Source organism: Oryzias latipes, chromosome 18, assembly GCF_053564925.1.
Source record: "Oryzias latipes strain Hd-rR chromosome 18, Olatipes_Hd-rR_3.1".
NCBI lineage: Eukaryota > Metazoa > Chordata > Actinopteri > Beloniformes > Adrianichthyidae > Oryzias > Oryzias latipes.
Window position 1 is genome coordinate 8,090,962 of NC_136254.1, and position 24,568 is coordinate 8,115,529.

A 24,568-nucleotide genomic window follows, 5' to 3' on the forward strand; every position below is an offset into this window, starting at 1 on the left:
ACAGTTAGCTCTAAAGTTTCTTTGCTAGCCCACGTGGTGCTGTCTTTGACTGTCAAGGGTGACATGAGGGTCTTACTTTTCCATTGAGTTGTTATGATTCTGTCCTGGGCCTTCACTGTCACCCTCCCTTTTCCCTTCACTCTGATTTCACTCACTTGTAATGTGTGATAACTCATTTTGCTCCAGTATTTAATAGGCTCAGGTTCACTCCTTCACTGCAAGCTCATTGACTCAGTTCACATCCCAGCATGTCCTATTTAATGTCTACTTTAACGTTTATGACCCTGTTTCTGGTTTGAGTTAAGTGTTCTCCCTGTTCCTTTTGGAAATTTCTTGCTTGTGTTTTACCCCTTTGCTTTGGCCTGGGAGTTCGAGGAGTGTTGGTTTCCTTGCCTCATTATTCTGTTGAGAAGCATTGCTTAACACCGTTAATCATTGGTTCTACGAATTCCCGCCCTGTCTTTTAGGTCTGAAGGAATCTCCTGCTCATCCAATTGACGTTATCTGCTCTGTGCTGCAGGATTATTCTGTAGCCTCTGTAGTATAAGGAAACATAACCGTAAGCTATCATCTTGCAACTTGGATCTGAACTCAAGATTAATATTGACTTCAGTTTATCTGATTTTCAGGCTCACCTGTGCATCTGGCTGCAATCAAACTTCCTCCCAAATTTACTAAAAACACTATAAACCTAGACTTACTTGGGTTGTCCTCCTTTACTCTAAACATAGATCGGCACATACCTGTTGCCAGAGAGCCTGGACAGGTGTGCAGAACATCAGTGCATGCATGTAACTGTCAGGTAGATTACTATCACAGTGCTCACAAATGTCTGAGTTACTGAGACCCATCTTGAACATCCTCTGTCCAGTGTAGTAAATTCTGTGAAGAGTTTTGAATTGGATTAGTCGGAAGTTTAGACTTTTTGTCAGTTTAAAGGTGTTTAGACAAAATTCTGACCTCAAGCGTTGATCTGTGCTGCTGCATTTCATTAGCCGCGGTTATGTCTGTGAAACTTTGACGTTTTCCTTAATTAACTTTAACAGTTACTTGACTACATGATGGACTCGCTGAGCTAAACTTAAATATTACAAAAATACATTTAATTTAATTTCATAATCTATCAATATGTTTACTTGAATTCTAGAACTTGAACCAAAGGTTCCTCAACTTTCTTTCCATCCCTGCACTGATCTTGTTTAGATAAAATCTTGACATGGTTGGTTTCTGTGAACATGTGATCATATTTCCTAAGAAGGCAAAGTGTGTGACTTCAGACGGACCAATCAGACGCAGTCTCTCATCTATAAAGTAGAGAGAGTCAAGCTTTTTGTCATTCAGCGCCAGAATCCAAACATGGTGACACCTGCTCAGTTTGTCGTCATGCTGACATGTTTGCTTTCAGGGAACTCTGGTGAGTTATGATATTTCATGCTTAAAAAATATTTGAATATCTTCATTTGTGCCAAGAGAGTGAAAACATTTGAAGAAAGGTTTGAATTTTAATTCTTTATTTCAGCACAGAGCCCTCCTCTGGGATCATCTTCATCTGATCACCAAGAAAGTGTTTTTCTATCAGCTCACATTGGAGAAACTGTGACTTTACAATGTTTCTATGATGGAGTTTTTCTGCAATATATTTTATGGTACAAACATATTCTGGGACGAAAACCAAAACTTATCGCATATTTCACCAAATATGAAACACCATTAAAAATTTCCCATGAATACCAGAACAATCCACGCTTTACACTAAAATCATCACAACAAAGTAGTAATTTGACAATTTCAGATCTGAAACCATCAGACTCAGCTACTTACTTCTGCATTTCAGATCATCAAACATATTTGTTTTTTAAATCAGCTTTTACACTTGATGTAAAAGGTTCAGGTTTAACCATCCAGACTTCAGTGAGTCAGTCGTCCTCTGAGAACATCCATGCAGGAGACTCTGTGACTCTGAACTGTACAGTACACACTGGGAGCTGTGATGAAGAACACAGAGTTTACTGGTTCAAAGACTCTGAAGACTCTCATCCAGGACTCATTTACACTCATGGAGGCAGGAATGATCAGTGTGAGAGAAAGAACAACACACAAACACACAGCTGTGTCTATGAGCTGCACATAAAGAACCTGACAGAGTCTCATGCTGGGATCTACTACTGTGCTGTTGTCTCATGTGGACACATACTGTTTGGAAACGGAACCAAGCTGGACCTCACAGGTGAGTTTTACCTTTGAAGAATAAAGTTGTGGATGAAACAATAGTCAAGCCAATTTAAAGTTAAATCATTATTCTTCTGTTGCCTGACTCTGCAGCTCCTCTGAACTCTGTGATTCTGAACACTTTGGTTGGATTATTGACGGTCATGAGCGTCCTCGTTGTTTTTCTGCTTTTTCTGCTGTGGAAAATCCACAAGAGCAACAACTGCACCTCCACAGGTACACAAACTTCTCTCACTGTTTCACAAATGTGTTCTTGAATTAAACTTTTCTGTCTTCAATAACCAGAGGAAAGATCACCTGCTGCCCCCTTAAGAAGCTCAGAGGTGAGACTCAACTCTCTTCAGTTATGTTAATCTTGGATTCCCACAAAGTTCACACTGTGATTCTCTTCTGTCAATTTGGTTTCAGGCTGAGAACAAAGACACAGAAAGCCTCCATTATGCTGCTGTTAATGTTAAGAAGTCCAACAGATCAAGGAGACAGAAGAACGAAGCCAAAACCGACTATCTGTATGCGAGTGTGAGACAGCAGAACTAAACCTTTAGGTCACTGAAGAGACTTTAATGATTTTTTTTCTAAATTAAATTTAAAAAAGGTAAAAACTGTTTTTTCCATGTAGTTTTTGGTGAAGAGAGTAACACTGGTTTTTTTTTTAGGAAATTTTGTTTGGTATGTCCAATATATTTTTATTCCTAGTGTTTTATGTATATTGAGTTATAGCCCTTTTGCTCATTACTTACGAAAGATCAAACATCTTTTTTTTTATTTGATAGAGATCTTTTTTAGGAAATTTTTTAGGATCCACTGTTGTTTATCCTTCAGACATTTGGAAATTACTCTCAAGTTTTACACACCAACATAAGTTTCATTTTCTGTGTTTTGTAACCTTTAGGCTCAAAAACTAAAGATTGTTTTAGAAACAAATCAAACACAGATTAATGTTTTTTTTAATTTAACGAATGATATAATAATGCCCTTTCCATATTTAACCCCTCTTTTATCATTTAGTAGAAGGGTAGGCTCCAGCAACACCATGATCCTGTACTGAAATTAGCAGGTATCCAAAATGTTGGTTGAATAACTGTGAAAAGCTGCTGACAATATCATGTTAGCCAAGATTTAGTTATTCTAAACAGCTGTTTGTAATGCTGTAATTTTGCATTGTGTGTTTCTGTGGCTGGGGCAAGGGAAGTCTGAGAAGTCTGGGCATCTCTTGTTAGACTGCTGCCCCAGCGGCCCAGTCCCAGATAAGCGGAGGAAGATGGATGGATGGTGTTTCTGTGAAATGAAAACTGTATTTATTTTGACAACAGGAAACAAATAGAACAGATATTTAAGGGATTTTGTGTTTGTTCCTTTACTTCCTATTTTTCATCTGCTGGTGTTACTGGCCTGCATGTTTACCTTTCTGCACATCTTCCTGTTTCTTTTGGTGGAAATGTGGGGTAAAGAAAACAACCATCAATGGCTGTGTTATTTTAAAGATTCATACAAAATGCTATTAGATCAAGAGTAAATACACAGCTCAAAGGTTTGCTGAATCTGAGGAATGAAAAAGGCACAGCATTTTGGTAAGAAAAAACAATACAGCTCATGCAAACAGAATACGGGATGAAGTCACTACTACCCTGCCCTTGTGTGGAGGGTAAACATAAAATTTCACACTACATTATCACATTTCTGATGAAATGACAATGAACACTGAAAATCCAGTCAAATGTTTAAGAGGATTAACATTAATGTTGTCACAGTCATAACATATGTTGCCTTCCTACTCCTGAAGAGATTTCAAATGTAAACATCATTAAACTTTGTAAGAGTTACACTTCAAAGATTGTAGTTTCTTCTTTGGGGAGCACATTAGTGGTGTCGCCTGGCCTGGGCATCCCGAGCTCTAACACCAAACTGTTGTAAAACGATCCCCAAATGTTTTTTCATCCGAGAACTTCCCTATAACTTTATTGATGAAGAGACATTTCTTTCTTTTTCTGGCTGAATGCAACATAGAAAGCAGTCTGACCAATCACAGAAGAGCTTTTATTCATTGGGCCCCCCACCACCACTTCCCACCCACTTCCTGGAGTTTAGTAGGAACAATAACCTTTTAGTGGGAAAGATTGCTGAAACAATCTTTCACTTGGGGATACAAGCAACAAATTTGGCATATATGTGGAACAGAACCTACTAAAGGTACGTTATCCAACCTAAAAGACAAAATGGTGGCCAATTTTTAAGATGGCCGCCTCCTGCATACCTATGTCCACAGAATTTGGTCTATATTTTCATATAATAAATCTATTCTGATGATCTACTTATCAAAACACATAGTTTTGGATATTATGGATTGCATACAGCAATCAAAAAATGTACATAATATAATGCTAAAGTAGTATAATAAGAATTTGATGCAAAAATGAACTGTCACAGCAAAGTTGCTGATCGACGTGTTGTTATACATGATCCCACCTTGCACTGATGTAGTATAGAATCTAGCTGTCTTGTATGCATGCTTATCCCTTCTTTTACTCCATGCATTTGCAACTGCAGAGTTGTGTGTTTTTCAAGGTGTTGCAGTAGTTTTTGCATGGCCCCCGACATTCACCGGTGTAGCAGCAGTTTGTCAACCGCTGGCATGACTGATTAATGGGTGGGAGGGTTGACGAAATAATTTCCCAGACCTGACCATTCTTTTGCCAGCCCCAGTTGGCTGGGCTTTCAGGTTGGATGTTGCACTCTGTTGCCTGGCCCCCATATGCATGAAGCTTGTAAGGCAGAGCATTTTACATTATGAGCTCGAGATATACTGGTTGCTAGAATTGAATCCTAAGACCTTTGCTTCAGAGCAAAGAAGTGCTGTTTTGCCTCATCGGCCTTACTTGTATTACTGTGTTTGTCATACATTGTCACAACAAACTTCTCAAGAATGTTTAGGTCAGCATCTGCAATGGTAGGTGTGTACTGACTGAGCTTCCTGAAGACTGAGCTAACTTCAGGGCACACGACCCATCTTTGCCATACTTGCATTTACCTCGAAAGGATGTGACATCACAACAGGTGAATGCATGAAAGAACAGAATGCAACTAGATTTTTCTGGACCGGGATTCTCTACCAGGTCATGAATGTGGAGCCATCTGATGGGCTGACCAAGGCCAAATTCTACTCACATTATTTCCAAACCTACATCTTGGAGAATATCTGTGTTTCATGCTTTTATCAACAGAGATGTTGTGTTGCTTGGCTACACGGTAAGCATGTGTGAATATCCTCAAGTCTGCTTCCTTCCTGGTTGCACAGACTCAGTCCTCCCAGGTTGATGACTTTTTTTGAAAGTGCCTGCTCTGCTTTGGTCACAACTGTGACATTGTTGGGACCCAGGGCTGCAATCTTGAAAGAGCTCAGTCTTGTTGTCACTTTCTCTCAGAAAGCTCGACCAGATTGGCGGTAATTTTTTTTTTCCGGCCACTTTTAAGCCTAGAATGCTTTGACCTTGCTTTAGCTTTCAAGCTTGAAGTCCTATGGACATCGAAAACAACATCTGTCCATTAAAACTCTGTTGAGTAATTCTGTATCTTTGGCACCACATCACGGATATCATTTTCCTCAAAGGTGCTTGATGCCTTTGGTACAGAGGGTGTCAAGAGCAGAACCATCAATGATGATAGCATCACATTCTGGCTGACTATTAGGAAGAGAAATAATACCTCATAGAACAGGGGTCTCAAACTCAATTTACCTGGGGGCCACTGAAGGCAGGGTCTAGCTGAGGGAGGGCCGCAACGTCAACGAACACACACACGCACACACACGCAACTTGTGAGTGTGTGAGAGCCAATACATTTTTTATGGAACATGTATATACTATTAACTATACTAATATTATTAACTGTTTTCTGTACAAAATGTAGTGATAAAACTCTCATTCAAATAAAATACATGAATAAAAAAATCAAGAAATAAATAAATCGGTAATAGATTTCTGTTTATTTAATCTTCTATATCTGCTGTTTACTGATTTAAACATCCTTATTAACACAGTTCAGTTAACACCGTTGATTTATAACTATTAAACACAAAAGAAGACTCCAATTCTACAGTTCCTTCACTTCCATCAATGGGTTCTTCTGAACATTCTCTTGTCTACTTCTTACTGCTGGACACTTGGCAGCAGAGTTTGATTGAAGATGATTGTCAGTAGATCCGGACTGTACTTGGACTTATTGAAATTTAAGGTGGAGAAGTCAGAAACTATGTGCTCCCAATTTTGAGTCTGTGTTGAATATTTTTGTGTAAAGTTTACTCTTTAAACCACAAATCGGTAAAGGAAAAATAAAATTCAGAAACCATTTTTGGATTTTCTTTCTTATGACTTTTTGCACATTAAAAACCCTATCAGAAGTTACTGTAGGGCAGCTGGTCAGCCACTCCTATATTTTTATACTAAATTCAAACTGTGGTTCGTAAAATAGCGCTTCATATCCTCTGACTTTACTTCTAGAACTTGAACCAAAGGTTCCTCAACTTTCTTTCCATCCCTGCCCTTATCTTGTCTAGATAAAATCTTGACATAGTTGGTTTCTGTGAACATGTGATCATATTTCCTAAGAAGGGAAAGTGTGTGACTTCAGACGGACCAATCAGACGCAGTCTCTCATCTATAAAGTAGAGAGAGTCAAGCTTTTTGTCATTCAGCGCCAGAATCCAAACATGGTGACACCTGCTCAGTTTGTCGTCATTCTGACATGTTTGCTTTCAGGGAACTCTGGTGAGTTATGATATTTCATGTTAAGAAATAATGAATTTTTAAACTGTATTAAGATTGAGAAAAAAATGGAAAAAGTTTGATTTTTTAATCTTTATTTCAGCACAGAGCCCTCCTCTGGGATCATCTTCATCTGATCACCAAGAAAGTGCTTTTCTATCAGCTCACATTGGAGAAACTGTGACTCTACCATGTTTCTATGACGGAATTTATTTGCGATATATTTTATGGTACAAACATATTCTGGGACGAAACCCAACATTTATTGCATATTTCACCAAATATAGTCCAGAAAAAGAAATTTCCCATGAATACCAGAACAATCCACGCTTTACACTAAAAACATCAGAACAAAGTAGTAATTTGACAATTTCAGATCTGAACCTATCCTACTCCGCTACGTACTTCTGCATTTCACATCATTATACGTATTTGTTTTCTCAAGCAGCTTTTACACTTGATGTAAAAGGTTCAGGTTCAACCATCCAGACTTCAGTGAGTCAGTCGTCCTCTGAGAACATCCATGCAGGAGACTCTGTGACTCTGAACTGTACAGTACACACTGGGAGCTGTGATGAAGAACACAGAGTTTACTGGTTCAAAGACTCTGAAGACTCTCATCCAGGACTCATTTACACTCATGGAGGCAGGAATGATCAGTGTGAGAGAAAGAACAACACACAAACACACAACTGTGTCTACAAGCTGTCCATAAAGAACCTGACAGAGTCTCATAATGGGATCTACTTCTGTGCTGTTGTCTCATGTGGACACATACTGTTTGGAAACGGAACCAAGCTGGACCTCACAGGTGAGTTTTACCTTTGAAGAATAAAGTTGTGGATGAAACAATAGTCAAGTGAATTTAAGGTTAAATTGATTTTAATCTGGTTCCAGACTCTGCAGCTCCTCTGAACTCTGTGATTCTGAACACTTTGGTTGGATTATTGACGGTCATGAGCGTCCTCGTTGCTTTTCTGCTTTTTCTGCTGTGGAAAATCCACAAGAGCAACAACTGCACCTCCACAGGTACACAAACTTCTCTCACTGTTTAACAAATGTGTTCTTGAATTAAACTTTTCTCTGTTTAATAACCAGAGGAAAGATCACCTGCTGCCCCCTTAAGAAGCACAGAGGTGAGACTCAACTCTCTTCAGTTATCATGTTAATCTTGGATTCCCACAAAGTTCACTCTGTGATTCTCTTCTGTTAATTTGGTTTCAGGCTGAGAACAAAGACGCAGAAAGCCTCCATTATGCTGCTGTTAATGTTAAGAAGTCCAACAGATCAAGAAGACAGAATGATAACTCCAACAACGACTGTCTGTATGCGAGTGTGAGACAGCAGAACTGAAGCTTTAAATCACTGAACAGATTTCAATTATCTTTTTGCTCTATAGATTTTTAAAAAGTAAAATCACCATCACAAGGAATTCCTACATTTCATCAGTTTATCACTCTTTTTATTATGGTGTGTGTATGTGTGCATGTTGTTGGCATTGTGCGGTTTTTAGACAAAATATTTGTTGGTCTTGTCCTTTTGTTGTTAAATTTAATTATGTTTTTGTGTGAAGCACTTTGAGTTACCTGAGTTGTAAAAGTTCTATACAAATTAAGGTTTGATAATTTCTTGTCATATAATGCTGATAATATTATGTTAGCCAAGATTTTATTTTTTCAAATAGCTCCTTATAATGCTGTAATTTTGAAATTTGTGTTTCTGTGAAATGAAGACTGTCTATTTCAGTCAGACAACTCATGCAGTAGAGCAGGGGTGAGCAATTATTTTAACTCGCGGGCCACATTGGGTTCTAAAATTTGATAGAAGGGCCGGTCCACGAGCCGATGCGTGGAGTGAGAATGATATAACATAGAATGTAGATGAAAACATTTGGATTGAAAATTATATTCTGAAACAGAATATTCTAGAGTTTTTAGTTTAAAACTTTTGTTCCCATTTTAGATCTCTTTTTTATTGTGAAGCCCTTTGGTACCTTCAAGGAGTTGTAAAGTGCTGTATGAATAAAGTTTCATTCATTCATGATCCTTTTAATAAAGTAAATAACACAATTTATGAAATAAAACTGACCAAATTACACTTGATTTTCAAAGACAAAAATTCAGGAAAAATATACTGATACATTTAAAAAAGAAATAATAACAAAAATAATAAATAGTGGATCCTCTCCCATCATAATTACGCAGTCACTTTGAGCTCATCATGCGTCTCACAGTTTGAGCAGCTGCGCTGTGTCCTGCGCGTCTGTTTCTCATCCAGTAGTAATGAAAAAACAAATTTCTATCTCTTCTGCTGCAGCTCCGCATATTTCTGCGTTACCTTTTCACCAGAACAGAGGTCCCTTCTTTATTGCCGGAGTTACGGTCTAAAAATAACCCGTGATCGGTGAAATCCACTGAGTATGATTACAGAAGTTTATGGCAGTAAAACTCCTCACTGCCCACTTTCTACACTATTCTCATCCAGACATGAACATTTTCATAGTTTTCTCTTGTTGAAATTCTCAAACCTTCATAGAAATTAGGTCCAAGATCTGATCGATCACAGATTTTTGCAGATCTGAAAAGCTCCGTGTTTCTGTACAGGAGACACGGACTGAGGAGATTGATTGACAAGGTCTCCAGCCAATCAGGACACAGAACAGGGTGCGCTGTTTAAAAAAGCAGCATAATTGCTCCAAAATAATGAGCTAAACCGGGAAAGATGAACTGCGATGTAGAAAGAGAAGACTGTCTTCTGTTTTATTTCACAGGGATTTTGAGAGGGTTTCAGATTGGGATACAGACTGCAAAAGGGGGGTAATAAAATGTCACATCTTGATTGTGTGGCCAGATTAAAAAAAAAAAAAAAATGGGTCTCTGATATTGTTCAGTGGGCCGGACCAAACATGGAGGCGGGCTGGATCCAGCCTGCAGGCCATAGTTTGCCTACCCCTGGAGTAGAGAATGCTTTATTTTCTCTCTCTTTTTCTATTGGTTTGGCAAAAGGCTCCGTTCAGATATAATAAAACAAGATCTCCACAGAAAAATATATAAACTACTCCTAATGGAGCTCACAGGTGGAAGCTGGGGAGGAGGGTGGGGCGACAAACGCAGCGCTCACGGAAATGGATGAAGAGGACCTAGAGCGCACACCTGGTTCTTAAGTAGGACGCGGAACAGGTGAGTTAATTGGGCTGATCCGCCCGTGTTGACATTTGTCAACAGGAAACAAAAAGAACAGATGTTTGCAGGATTTTGTGTTTTTTCCTTTACTTCCTGTTTTCCATTTGGTGCTGTTACTGACCTACATGTTTGCCTTTCTGCACACCTTCCAGTAAAAAATTCCAACATTATCAGTTTATCGGAGCCTAGCTTGAAGATGAAAGATGTGGAGCATTTTGTGAAGCTTTATTTCCGAATAGGTTTCAAAAACAAAGAATTGTAAATGGTGTATACTTTTATAGCACTTTTCTACCTACAAGGCCCAAAGCGCTTTACAGTCACAGACACATTCACCCAGTCACACACACATTCACACCACTGGTGGCAGCTCTGCTGCCGAACACTGGCGCCAACCTGCATCCAGAGGCAAGGTGGGGTTCAGTGTTTTGCACAAGGACACTTCGACACATGGGCCTGCAAGGCGGGAGACGAACCTGCAATCTTACGATCATGGGTCGACCGCCCTACCGCTGTACAACAGCCGCCCCTCAAGCAGAAATTCTGACTTAAAACCAGATTATTGTTTGTGTAGCTGTCTTTCTGGGGTTCAGTAAAGTGGAATGTAAAATAAGGAGCTCAGAGACATGTTTGGAAGATTGCAGTCACCTTTCAGGACCTGCTTCTTCTTGTCACTGGAAGATACATCTAGTTGTTATTGAACTAAGTCTGTCTTGTTCTTTTCATGGACTTGTATGAGGAAACCTTTTCGCCAATCGCACTGAAAGTCTTTGAAGGCAACCTAACCTATCTAAAAATGTAATTGAACTAGCTCTTCAGCACTAGGATGTGCAATAATCTTTGTGTCCAGCACAAGTACTGTAGGTCTTTGGACTCTTCCAGAAAAGGATTGGCCAGATCCTTCATGGCACCAAACAACTTCCTGACCTTGTCAGTGAAGGATTTTTGGGCCTGACTGTTTTGTTCATGATGCCTGTTGTCTTCATTTGCAGCTTTTATCTGGGAAGCTAGCTCGTACTGGCTGACTAACTGGCTGACTTCTAGGCCAGACAACATCCAACGCCTGAGTACAGATTGGTCCTCAGTGACTCCAATTGCACCAACAACGCTCACAACAGCATTGGCTTGTTCATGTGCTTGATCAGTTGCTAGGCCTGAAAATTCCCCGTGTGTCTTATGGACAACAAACTTTCAGATCGTTCATCATTTATTCCTGTGTGATCTGTGGGCGATCCGGGTAACCAAAAGCCCCATTATCCTTGGCTTGGCTCTCCCTCGCTGGCACACCCTGTCAATTCAGACGCGGCTATCTAACTAACCCTACTCTACAATTAATATATAAACATTGTGTATGTGGGGCATAATAAATAGCATTTTGGACACTACGATAACACCGTCTGGAAGTTGCACAACTACAATAGTCATATCAGTACCTACAACTACAGCTAGTACGCTAGTACATTACAAGCCGATGCTGAAACCCATGCTGAGTTACACAGCAGTGATGTCATCAGTGTGCCCTGGTTGTGCTTTAACATTACTCTATCGAAGAAATAAAACAACTACATATATGAGTACAAGAAGCAAAAGTATACATTTTTACGACAGTTATCAAAAGTCTAAAAAAACACATTTTTATTGAAGAGAAGTGATTGCGATTTCAGCAACTTAGCAGCCGCCATTAAGATAACTGGTGGCCTTTTGAATTTGTGGACATACGACTGGGTATTATATATAAGAATACATTCATAACAATGTAGAGATAAATTATGAAATTGCATAGGTTGAAGTTCTATGTCAATACCAACAGTTACCAGGATTGACAATTTGGTCACCTTGAAAAATGGCAGCCATCTTGGATTTGTAGCTGAATGACATACTTTTCTTCAAAAGTATGTCTTGAATGTCATAGGTGCCAGTTTTGGTGCACCAAGTGAAAGATTCTCATGAAAAATTTGTGTAATGTTCCCCACTATGTCTAGCAACCCCAACCCCCAAGAAAAATATAAGCAGGGCAATTCTTCTCTTGTGGTGGCTGCAGCGGGTAGCAATACCCTGTCCCAACACATGAAACAGATAAACACACCAGAAATGCAAAAGTCACGTGAACATCTGGCAGAAAAATCAAATTGGTTTACAACATTTGAGCGGCTGGAATACTTTGCATTTCTGCAGCTTTGGCCTAACACTTTCACCTTCAAAAATTGAAAGAGTAATGGCAGGTTGTGCAGGAAGAGAAAAGAAAGTTAAATCTGAAAGAGAGAAAGAGGGATGAGGATTAGCGGATGGTGACATAGTGATAGCAGGAAGTGGATAAATGAAAATGGAGTGAGAGAAGGAAAGCAAGTAGAGAAGGAAAGAGGTAAAAAAAGAGAAGAAACATGTAAGTGAAAGAACGGAAACAGCAAATGTAAGACAAATAACAGCAAGTGTACAAAGGAAAACCAGTAATGAAGCCTTTAGATCAGTTGAGAGGAACAGTGAATACTATAGCCTGAGCTTTTTTCTAAAAGTTGCAAATGACTGAAAACAGTTCTTGTTTATATTTTTTAGCAGAAAACATGCAAGAGAACAAATTGTGGAGAGAAACAGCAGAATTCTGAAAAACAAAATGCACCGAACAATATGATATTTATCTTCGTGAAGTCCACCATCATGCAGCCTGACACAGAAATCCTGTTTGTGGTTGTGAGGGGGGAAAAAAAGAGTAGAAATTGTCTGAAATATGACATATGATTATTTTGTCTTCTTGAACATCAACAATGACGTTTGATATGATGTTTGGTCATGTTTACGTTTGAAAAGACCCACATGAGGGCATTTCTTTTCTATTCGATAGTTATGATTCTGTCCTACATATTTCACTGTCACCCTGCTTTTAACCTTCACGCTGATTTTACTCGCCTGAACGGGTTAATGGGTGATTACTATTTTGTTCCAGTATTTTGACCCCCGAAGGAGTGATCCCAGCCGCAGGTGAGCAGCCCATCCAGTGCAGGCAGACCCGCACTCCCCCACTCCCTGGGCAGGGCCCCCCACCAGCCCCCCCAGCAGAGGCAAAAGGACCGGCCCCCAATCCAAGCCAGGCCCCCACTCAATGATCTCAACCACACCCCTCCCTACACCAGAACCTGGAGGACCATGCAGCACCCCTGCCCGCGCCCCACCCAGGCCCTGGACCCGACTAGAGGAGTCTCCACCCCAGCCCCACCCTCACGGCACCGGAGGACCCCAAACCCAGCAGCTAAGCCACGGCAGATAGACAAGGAGCAGCGACAGCCAAGTACCCCACCGCCTAGTTCATGGAGGTACCTATGGAAGAGCAAAGAGACTGAATTCTTTTAAGTTACTAGAACTTTGGGCTGACATTTTTTCCATGCTGAAGTGATTAAACAGCAGATTCCGATTCCTGCATTGACTTACATTTATATTTTTCTTGTTTTTTCCTATTTAGTAAAAAATTTTTTTTGCAATACAAAGAGATACTAATTAGGGTTGCACGATATAATAAGATACTGATAATTATCAGCCGATAGTGAAAAGTGTGACGTCATGCCGATAATTCCAATAAGAAAAAAAATTCTCAGATAAAAAGGGTCCGATAACTAGAAGCTTAAACTGCTGTCGCTTTTTCTCTCTTCCCACTCTGTATTTACTTGTTTCAGCATTAGTAATAACCTGTCAGAAAGCAGAGATGCTACTTGATGTTGGGAAAGATCTCTCTTTGATCCAACCACAGTTAAAAACAAAAACCCAAATGTAATTGTGGTGGTTTATTTCCTTTTGTCATTCTGGTTTGTAAAATGCTTGAATGCTTATGTTTTTGAAACGTTTATTCTATCCAATGTCTGCCCATTCACACGGAGCCCGTGTCCTGACATTAAGATATTAAAATATATCTTGTTCCCACAGATTAATATCTTGTTCCCACAGATTATTATCTCGTTCGCACGAAATACTATTCCGTTCCCACAAGATACTATTCCATTCCCACAAGATACTATCGCCTAATGCACTTACCATTAGCTTGTAGCATAACAACAATAGCAGTACGTCACGTTTCCCAGCATGCTTAGCGGCCAATCATTGGCCAATCACCGTGTCCCTGTGACCAAGGTTTAACAACAAGACCAATGATTGGCCGCTAAGCATTCTGGGAAACGCGACGTACTGCTATTGTTGTTATGCTACGAGCTAAAGGTAAGTGCTTTAGGCGAAGCAGCCAGCTTAATATGATATTTTTCAGATTTTCATCGAGACAATAACAGATCGATCATTCTTGCTTTTATTTTTACCCCTATTGAATGCTCACAGAGACACGGAAGTAGCGGCAGGATGCGGCTTTTGCAGCGAGATGACGGAGGGCGTACCAGATGTGAATGAACGTGAATACGATGAATGCTTTTGTGCTTTTTAAAATAAATAAATCTGTTCTCTAAACATCCTCCGTGTCTTCAATGCAATGTAATGAGACATACACAGACAGAAATGTGAAGGTATCTGCTGTAAATCTATGACGTAAATTAATAACAGGATCAATGATCGGCTAGTCAGTTAGCATGTAGCCTAATAGCCTTCGAATGTAAAGCGACTGACTGCTAGAGTTAATAAAAGACAAGTCCTGAATATTATTATTCCTATTCGACCCTAAACTACAATATCAGCTGTCTGTCAACCGACCAGCCAGTTGCCCAAATGCCGGCATACATCATAGAGCTCTGCGGCGGCGCTAGTAGTAGCCTAGAAGGAGCTATTGTTTGACAAAGCAGCCTAGTTATCATAAATCTTTTGATGTTTTTCTTATAGTAATTGAGACGGTAATAAAGTGATCATTTTTGTTTTTCATGTTCCTTTTTTGAACGAATATGGGTCACAGACACACGGAAGTTACCGCTGAAAGCGGCTTTTGCCGGCGTACAGAGAGCATATCCGCGTGAATGACTCATGACGTGAATAATTATTGCGTTCAAACGGATTAATTATTGCGTTCAAGCGACATAATTATTGCGTTCGCATGAGTTAATCATTTCGAGGGAACGGGATAGTATTTCGAGGGAACACAATAGTATCTTGTGGGAACAGAAAAGTATTTTGTGCGAACGAGATAATAATCTGTGGGAACAAGATATTAATCTGTGGGAACAAAATATATTTTTATATCTTAATGTCAGGACACGGGCTCCGTACATTCATATTCTGTTGAGTAGATCTGTATCTTCGGCACCACATCACGGACAGCATATTCCTCAAGGGTGCTTGATGATTTGGAGACAGAGAGTGTACAAGAGCAGAACCATCAATGATGATGGCATCACATTCTGGCTGAATTAGGAAGAGAAATAATACCTCCTAGAATGTCGACAAGGTCAGACCTCTTTCCAGTGTGGAGACTACCTGTGTCACTCAGTGCTGCAGGGAAGGACTGGTTCTCATGCCTGAAGAATTCAGATTATGTTCTTGTGCTTGACAGGATATGAATAGCTGCAAGAAGAGATTCAAGCCACGTTTCAGAGCCTGCTTCTTCTTGTCACTGGAAGACACATCTAGTTGTTGGCGAATGAAGTCTGTCTTGTTCTTTTTCATAGGCTTGTATAAGGAAGCCTCGTCGCCAATGGCACTGAAAATGTCTTTTAAGGCAACCTGATCTTTCTAAAAGTGTATTTGAACTAGCTCTTCAGCACTGGGATGTGCAATGATCTTTGTGTCCAGTACAAGTAGGACTTTGGACTCTTCCAGAAAAGGATTGGCCCAAATCCTTCATGGCACCAAACACCTTCCTGACCTTGTCAGTAAAGGATTTCTGGGACTGACTGTTTTGTTCATGATGCCTGTTGTCTTCATTTGCAGCTTTTACTTGTAAAGCTAGCTCGTATTGGCTGACTAAGTGGCTGACTTCTGGGCCAGACAATTTCCAATGCTGAGAGCAGATGGATCCTCAGTGACTCCAATTGCACCATCATTACAGTTAATAACAGCACTGGCCTCCATCCAGGTAACTAAAAGCTTGTTACCCTTGGCTTGGCTCTCCCACGCTGGCACACCCTGTCAATTCAGGCATGGCTACCTAACTAACACTACTCTACAATTGATATCTAAACATTGTGTATGTGGGGCATACTAGATAGCATTTGGGAAACATATAATATAACAAACTACCGTCCGGAAGCAGTTGTACTACAACAATCATTTCAGTAAATACAACTATAGCTAGTACGCTAGTACAATACGAACTGACGCTGAAACCCATGTTGAGTTACACAGCAGTGATGTCACCAGTGTGCCCTGGTTGTGCTTTTAACATTATTCTATTGAATAAATAAAACAACTACATACATGAGTACAAGAAGCAATAGTAGACATTTTTACAGCATTGACCAAAAGTCTAAAAATACAGACATTTTTATCAAAAAATTACACTTTCCGACACAAATCGACAAATATAAATGAAAGAAAGGAAACAGCAAACGAAAGACAAATAGCAGCAAGTGCACAAAGGAGAACCAGTGATGAAGCCTTTAGATCAACTGAGAGGAACAGGGAATACTATACCGTGACCTTTTTACTAAAAGTTGCAAATGACTCTAAAGATTTCATGTTTACACATTTTTGCAAAAAATGTTGAGAGAAACAGCAGCAGCCTGACAAAAGGAATGGCACAGCACAATAACCCCCCACCCCCACCCCGGACAGAGCTCCCCGCCAGCCCCCCAGCACAGGCAAAAAGACCACCTCCCAAGCCAAGCTGGACCCCTACTCAATGACCCCAACCCCCCCCCCCCCCAAACACACTCACCTAGAAGACCATGTTGCGCCTCCCCTCCCCCCCATCTAGGCACCAAACTCAAACCCCCCGACCAACAGAGTCTCCAAGCCGACGCCGGGGCTGACATTTTTTCCAACCTGAAGATGACTTAGATTAATGTTTTTCTTGTTTTTCCAATTTAGTCAATTTTTTTATTTTTTTGCAACATAAAGAGTTGTGAAAATTATGGATACTAATTAGGGTTGCTTGATCGTTTACTGATATTATCAGATGATAGTGGGAAGTTACACATCACGGCGATAATTTTGAAAAGAAAACAAATTCGCAGATAAAAAGGACCGATAACTAAAAGCTTAAACTGCCGTCGCTTTCTCTCTTCCCATTCTGTATTTACTTGTGTCAGCATGAGTACTACTTGTTGTCAGGAAAAATCTCTCACCGTCTTTAGCGGCAAACAAACTTCCTCCCAAATGAAATAAAAACCCTATAAACTTAGTCTTGGGCCGGCCATTACTTGGGTTGTCCTCATTTACTCCTAACATTAATGACGCTGACAAAAGGGCAAAAAAATCAGTATTATCTCTGCAACTCACCTTTTCCTTAAGTAACTTTAACAGTTACTTGAATATTTGATGGACTGGCTGAGCTGAACTTAAATATTACAAAAGTAAATTTGATTTATTACTTTTAAAATCTAACAATATGTTCGACTTTACTTCTAGAACTTGAACCAAAGGTTCCTCAACTTTCTTTCCATCCCTGCACTGATCTTGTTTAGAAAAAAGTTTGACGTGGTTGGTTTCTGTGAACATGAGATCATATTTCCTAAGAAGGGAAGGTGTGTGACTTCAGACGGACCAATCAGACGCAGTCTCTCGTCTATAAAGTAGAGAGAGTCAAGGTTTTTGTCATTCAGCGCCAGAATCCAAACATGGTGACACCTGCTCAGTTTGTGGTCTTACTGACATGTTTGCTTTCAGGGAACACTGGTGAGTTATGATATTTCAGGTTTAAAAAAATTGAATATTTTTATCTGTGTTAAGAGAGGGAAAAAATTTAAGACCAAGTTTTGTTTGTAATTCTTTATTTCAGCACAGAGCCCTCTTCTGGGATCATCTTCATCTGATCACCAAGAAAGTGTTTTTCTATCAGCTCACATTGGAGAAACTGTGACTTTACCATGTTTCTATGACAGAGTTTATTTCCGATATATTTTATGGTACAAACATATTCTGGGACAAAAACCAAAACTTGTAGCATATTTTACCAAATATAATCCAGATATACCAATTCCCCATGAATACCAGAACAATCCACGCTTTACACTAAAAACATCAGACCAAAGTAGTAATTTGACAATTTCAGATCTGAACCTATCAGACTCTGCTACTTACTTCTGTATTTCAGATCATCTAACACACATGAATTTCTCAGCAGTTCTTACCGTCAATGTAAAAGGTTCAGGTTTAACCATCCAGACTTCAGTGGATCAGTCTTCCTCTGAGAACATCCATGCAGGAGACTCTGTGACTCTGAACTGTACAGTACACACTGGGAGCTGTGATGAAGAACACAGAGTTTACTGGTTCAAAGACTCTGAAGACTCTCATCCAGGACTCATTTACACTCATGGAGGCAGGAATGATCAGTGTGAGAGAAAGAACAACACACAAACACACAGCTGTGTCTACAAGCTGCACATGAAGAACCTGACAGAGTCTCATGCTGGGATCTACTACTGTGCTGTTGTCTCATGTGGACACATACTGTTTGGAAACGGGACCAAGCTGGACCTCACAGGTGAGTTTTACTATTGAGGAATAAAGTCAGTGGATGAAACAATAGTCTAGGGAATTTAAAGTTAAATCATTATTTTTATCTGGTTCCAGACTCTGCAGCTCCTCTGAACTCTGTGATTCTGAACACTTTGGTTGGATTATTGACGGTCATGAGCGTCCTCGTTGCTTTTCTGCTTTTTCTGCTGTCGAAAATCAACAAGAGCAACAACTGCACCTCCACAGGTACACATACTTCTCTCACTGTTTAACAAATGTGTTCTTGAATTAAACTTTTCTGTGTTTAATAACCAGAGGAAAGATCACCTGCTGCCCCCTTAAGAAGCACAGAGGTGAGACTCAACTCTCTTCAGTTATCATGTTAATCTTGGATTCCCACAAAGTTCACACTGTGATTCTCTTCTGTTAATTTGGTTTCAGGCTGAGAACAAAGACGCAGAAAGCCTCCATTATGCTGCTGTTAATGTTAAGAAGTCCAACAGATCAAGAAGACAGAATGATAACTCCAACAACGACTGTCTGTATGCGAGTGTGAGACAGCAGAACTGAAGCTTTAAATCACTGAACAGATTTCAATTATCTTTTTGCTCTATAGATTTTTAAAAAGTAAAATCACCATCACAAGGAATTCCTACATTCCATCAGTTTATCACTCTTTTTATTATGGTGTGTGTATGTGTGCATGTTGTTGGCATTGTGCGGTTTTTAGACAAAATATTTGTTGGTCTTGTCCTTTTGTTGTTAAATTTAATTATGTTTTTGTGTGAAGCACTTTGAGTGACTGAGTTGTAAAAGTTTTATACAAATAAAGGTTTGATTGACAATATCTTGTCATATAATGCTGATAATATCATGTTAGCAAAGATTTTTTTTTCAAATAGCTGTTTATAATGCTGTAATTTTGAATTTTGTGTTTCTGTGAAATGAAGACTGTGTCTATTTCAGTCAGACAACTCATGCAGTAGAGAATGCTTTATTTTTTCTATTTTTCTTTTAGTTTGGCATAAGGCTCCGTTCAGATACAATAAAACAAGATCTCCATAGAAAAACTTCAGGTATAAAACTACCCCTAACGGAGCTCACAGGTGGAAGCTGGGGAGGAGGGTGGGGCGACAAACGCAGCGCTCACGGAAATGAATGACTGAAGGCGTGGAGTGCACACCTGGTTCTTCAGTAGGACGTGGAACAGGTGAGTTAATTGGGCTGATCCGCCCGTGGGGAAGTTGTAAACAGGTAAACGCACTGCTGAGCTGCCTTGCCAAAATTCTCCCAGGATCGTTCATTTTGTCAACAGGAAACAAAAAGAACAGATGTTTCTGGGATTTTGTGTTTGTTCCTTTAATTCCTGTTTTCCATTTGGTGCTGTTACTAACCTACATGTTTGCCTTTCTCCACATCTTCCTGTAATTTGCATTTGTGTCTTATGGTGGAAATGTGGTGTTAAGAATACAACAATCAATGGTTGTGTTATTTTAAAGATTCATAAAAAATTTCAATCAGATAATAGATTTTATTTATAATGCACCTTTCATTAAATGAAACCTCATAGTGCTAGCACAAGATGTGAAAAATAAAAAAATATAAAAGAAAAAACTCAATAAAAATGTGCACATTATAATACAAAGCCACGACAGAGTTTCAGGGCCAGTTTACAAACAATTTATTTTTCTTAATTACGACTTTTAAATCGTAAATTTATGAGAAAAAAATCCTGTAAATTTCCAAGTTTTTTTCTCTTACATTTTTGAGTTTTTATCTCTTAAAATTGTCATGGTGGCCTGTCAGACTCCTCCCCCTCCCAGCTCTGCTCCAGATTCACAGCTGTGCCCACTCATCTCTTCGCCTCACCTGCTTCTTAAGGAGACTCACCTCTAGCATTCTTCGCCAGTTCGTTAACACTGATGGTGCTTAACTCCGCTTTGAGCTACGTCTGGCCCCTTTGTCTTGTTCCCTCGCTCACCTTGTTTTGCTGCGCTCTCAGGTCTTACCTTCCACGAGTGTCACCAGAGTCCTCCATCCTCTTGAGCAGAAGCTGCACGCCTGACGTCTCTCAAAAACTCCAGCCACGCCACAGCTAAGATCCTCGGCGCTGCCATCATCGAGCCTATCCTCCTTCCTGCTGACTGTCCACTCCTACACCTCCCTGAAGTTGGTTCCAGCGTTCCGGCTCACCCAAGTCCCTCCCTTGAACTCTGAAAATCCTGAGCCTTGTTCAAGTCCGCTATATCAAGTCCCATGACGCATCTCACTACAAGATCCGCTGGCTCCTACAAAATAAAGCCACTTACTTACCTTTCACTTACCTGCCTCTTCCTTCCGGGTAACAGCATCTGGGTTTGTCACATGATCAGATCATGACAAAAATCATAGATTGGGCCGTCATAGATTGATGAGGTTATCTGTTTATCGGAACCTAGCTTGAATATGAAAGATGTGGAGTATGACTCAAAATCAGATCATTGTTCGTGTAGCCGTCTTTCTGGGTTTGTTGTCGGTAAAGTGGAGTTTCGTAAAATACGGAGCTCAGAGACACGTTTGGGTGTAAAGGATTGCTACTTTATTTTCCTTTTCATTAACGTACCCGTCCATTTGTCTCATTACGTCATGAACCTGTCATGCGCAGAACATCAATGTGTAAACAGTTCCATATGCCCCCTCCTCCTGATGAAACGTCCCGTTTCAATATAAAACAAAGATGAATGAAAATAGTCTGTTATATTAGCAGAAGAACTTTGAAAATGCCAAAAAGTGCTCCTCCTCTGACCAAAGCGTCACACAGACTTAGAGATATTGGTTTCATGGAGGAAGAAAGGATTGAAGTGGACAGCTGCAGGGACACCGACGTCTTCATCAACAGCTGCAGAGATCCTGCAAAACACCCATCAATGAATAAAACATTGATAATCAAAAAACAAATGAGCTTCCAAACATTTTTAACGTTATCAATGAACATTCAGCTCACCTGTTCAATTGAGTTTAGTCGCTCTGCTCTGCTGTACTGTTGCTCACTTTCACTTTAATCTCTTAAATTTACGAGTTTTTTTCTCATAAATTTATGAGAAAAAAACTTGTACATTTACGAGTTTAAATCTCGTAATTTTACTTTTTTTTTGGTGGCCCTAAAACTCCGTTGTACAAAGCTAACTTAAAACTATAAAAACTATAAAACTAGCACTTAACAAGCACGCAATAAAAACCATCAGCAATCATAGGCTTTTTTAAAAAAAAGAAATGTCTTTAAAAGAGCTTTAAAAGTGTCCAGGGTCTGGAATTTTCTGAGATGGATAAGAAGGGAGTTCCAAATACTTGGCGTAGCAGAGCCAAATGCTCTGTCTCCCATCGTGCAGAGCCTGGTGGGGGGCCCTGAAGAAGGAAGCTGTCTAAAGAACGGAGGGGAACAGGTATGTTTCTGGGGAATGAGGAGTTCCTGGAGGTATGGTGGTGCATGACCAGCCATGCATTTCTAGGTGATGATGAGAAGTTTGGATTCAATCTGGGATGAAACAGGAAGCCAGTGCAGCGATTCAAGATAGGGGTGATGTGCTCATATATTTCCTGGCTCCATTTAGGATTCTGGCTGCACTGTTTGGGAATGCCAAAAAAAGGGAGTTGCAGTAGTCCAGGCTTGAGTAGATAAAGACATGTACAATTGTTTCTGCATCAGGAAATGATAGAGGGGGCCGTAGTTACGAGATGTTTCATAGGTGGTGAAACGAGGTCTTGTATAGATCCTTTATGTGGTTGCTGAAGTTTAGCTGAGGGTCATACTGTACTACTAGATTGGTGATTGAGGAGGAGACAGTGATGATCTGACTTTTTAATGTGAACTGGGATATTGAGGAGGAATGAATCTGATGGGGGGTGCAAACAAGGAGTGCCTCGGTTTTGCTGCTGTTTAGCTGTAGGAAATTGCTGTTCATCCATGCCTTTATCTCCTCAAGGCATGCAGTGAGATGGGATGGAGCTGCAGTGGAGTTTGAAACGTTTTTTTATGTAGATCTGTGTGTCATCAGCATAACATTGGAAGGACAACCCATGTTTACAGATGACACGTCCAAGGGGAAGCATGAAGCAAATTATGAAGAGAATAGGGCCGAGAACTGACCCCTGCGGGACACCACATGTCACACGGAGCGGTCTGGACTTGCATCCTCCCATGAGCACATATTCAGTTCTGTCAGTCAGATATGATTGGAACCACTGCAGCACATTTGCTGACAGTCCTACAGAGTTTTGGAGGCGATGCAGAACAACGGTGTGGTCCACTGTATCAAAAGCTGCTGTTAGCTCCAGAAGAACAAGCAGAGATGGTGATCCTGAAAAAGCTGCCATCAGCAGATCATTCGTCACTCTGAGCAGAGCAGTTTTCATGCTATGGGCTGATCGAAGACTAGACTGGAACTTTTCAAAATGGTTGTTTTGCTTTAGATGGTTTTGCCGCTGTGAAGTGACTATCTACTCCAGTACCTTTGATAGAAAAAGGAGGTTGGAAATAGGCCTGTAACTGGCAAGCGCTTCTGCGTCCAGCGAGGCCTTCTTGAGAGCAGGATGGATGACAGCAGTTTTTTAAGGAGGGTGGGATGTAGCCAGTTTGTAGTGAGAGATTTACAAGCTTGGTGATAATTGGGCTCACAGTAGGGAAAACAGACTTGGCAAGAGCTGTCGGAAGGAGATTCACAGTACAAGTGGATGAATTCTTCCAGCAGAGTTTTCTCAATGCGGGATCTTGAAACCACAGGGAAAAATAGAAAGGGTGGTGAGCTTTCAGACAATGGGACAGAGAAACAGACACAGGGAGGCAGGGTCTGGCATGGAGGAGCAGATGTTGAGAACCTTGGATCTAGCTTCAATTTGAGCAGACAGTAGGGGTTTCAGAAAATGGCCTACAGTGGAAGAAAGCTGCTTTGAGTTTCCAGAGTTTTTGTTGATTTCGCTAGAATAGAATTTACAGCGTGCATCCTTCAGGGCCTGGCAGTAGGCCTTTTGATGGTTATGGTAGGCGCATTTGTGAACGGTAAGATTTTCCAAAATGGTGTTCCAGAGCACAACCAGCTGTTTTCATTTGGCGTAATGCTGGTGTGGAGCAGAGCATACAAAACTGACTTCACGTTTCCTAATAGGGGAATGGAGGTTGAAAACACTGATCAGGGATGCATTGTAATGTTCCACCAGTTCATCTGCAGTTTTGAGGTCAGGGCAGATGATCTGCTGAAGGCAGCTATAGAAGTTGGGTCAATTTTTTTTCCAGTTCCAGAGGGACATTTGGCGCTTAGGTCTAATTTTGGGTAGTGGAAACATAAAGTCCATGGAAACCTGAACATCTGATCACCAAGAAAGTGATCAGATGTTTAGCCCATCAACAACCTGTAGGTTGTGAATGGGGGCTGAGTCAGTTATGACTAGATCTAGGGTGTGACCCCTGGTGTGTGTGGGCGCCTCCACACGCTGCTGGAGACCAAGACAGTCTAGCATGCTCAGAAATTCTGTTCCATAATGACTGGAGGGGTTGTCAACATGAATATTTACATCACCAACAATAACAATGCTGGTTGACATGGAGCAGAGTGATGTAAGTAGACCTAGTATTTCAGGAAGAAATAATGAATTTGGTTTGGGGGGCCAATATTTAAGAAGCATTGTTATGAAAGATGGGGGTTTGCATTAAAAGTCCATGGCAGTGGTAGTGGGGAAAGTTTTAGATCAGCCCGATGAATGGCGGCTAAACCTCCCCCACGTCCAGAACTGCAGGCTTTCTCCATGTGGCTGTAAGAACTGAGAGGTCCCATGTTCTGTGCCAAGTTTCAACCAGGCACATAAAGTCCAGTTTCTTATCCAAAATAT

At 40.4% G+C, this 24,568-nt stretch overlaps 3 protein-coding genes across 4 annotated transcripts; all 3 read left to right on the plus strand.

Moving 5' to 3' along the window:
* Nucleotides 1-1,297: 1,297 nt before the first annotated feature.
* On the plus strand, nt 1,298-3,566 carry LOC144981335 (immunoglobulin kappa light chain-like). The gene is made up of 5 exons (XM_078936736.1): nt 1,298-1,414; nt 1,520-2,227; nt 2,323-2,445; nt 2,515-2,552; nt 2,638-3,566. The coding sequence occupies exons 1-5, from the start codon at nt 1,357-1,359 to the stop codon at nt 2,764-2,766; spliced, it is 1,056 nt and encodes a 351-aa protein (XP_078792862.1). The 5' UTR covers nt 1,298-1,356; the 3' UTR covers nt 2,767-3,566.
* A 3,353-nt stretch (nt 3,567-6,919) lies between these two features.
* On the plus strand, nt 6,920-8,609 carry LOC101164041 (uncharacterized). The gene is made up of 5 exons (XM_004086750.5): nt 6,920-6,992; nt 7,093-7,800; nt 7,887-8,018; nt 8,088-8,125; nt 8,214-8,609. The coding sequence occupies exons 1-5, from the start codon at nt 6,935-6,937 to the stop codon at nt 8,340-8,342; spliced, it is 1,065 nt and encodes a 354-aa protein (XP_004086798.1). The 5' UTR covers nt 6,920-6,934; the 3' UTR covers nt 8,343-8,609.
* A 9,251-nt stretch (nt 8,610-17,860) lies between these two features.
* On the plus strand, nt 17,861-19,514 carry LOC101164291 (uncharacterized). Of its 2 annotated transcripts, none has more exons than XM_004086751.5 (5): nt 17,861-17,920; nt 18,024-18,731; nt 18,821-18,952; nt 19,022-19,059; nt 19,148-19,514. In XM_004086751.5, exons 1-5 carry the CDS (start codon nt 17,863-17,865, stop codon nt 19,274-19,276), a joined length of 1,065 nt encoding a protein of 354 aa, XP_004086799.1. In that variant the 5' UTR covers nt 17,861-17,862; the 3' UTR covers nt 19,277-19,514. The 2 variants fall into 2 exon arrangements, with proteins under 2 accessions (XP_004086799.1, XP_020557616.1); XM_020701957.3 differs by having other exon boundaries at nt 18,830-18,952; nt 19,148-19,402.
* The last annotated feature ends 5,054 nt before the right edge of the window (nt 19,515-24,568 follow it).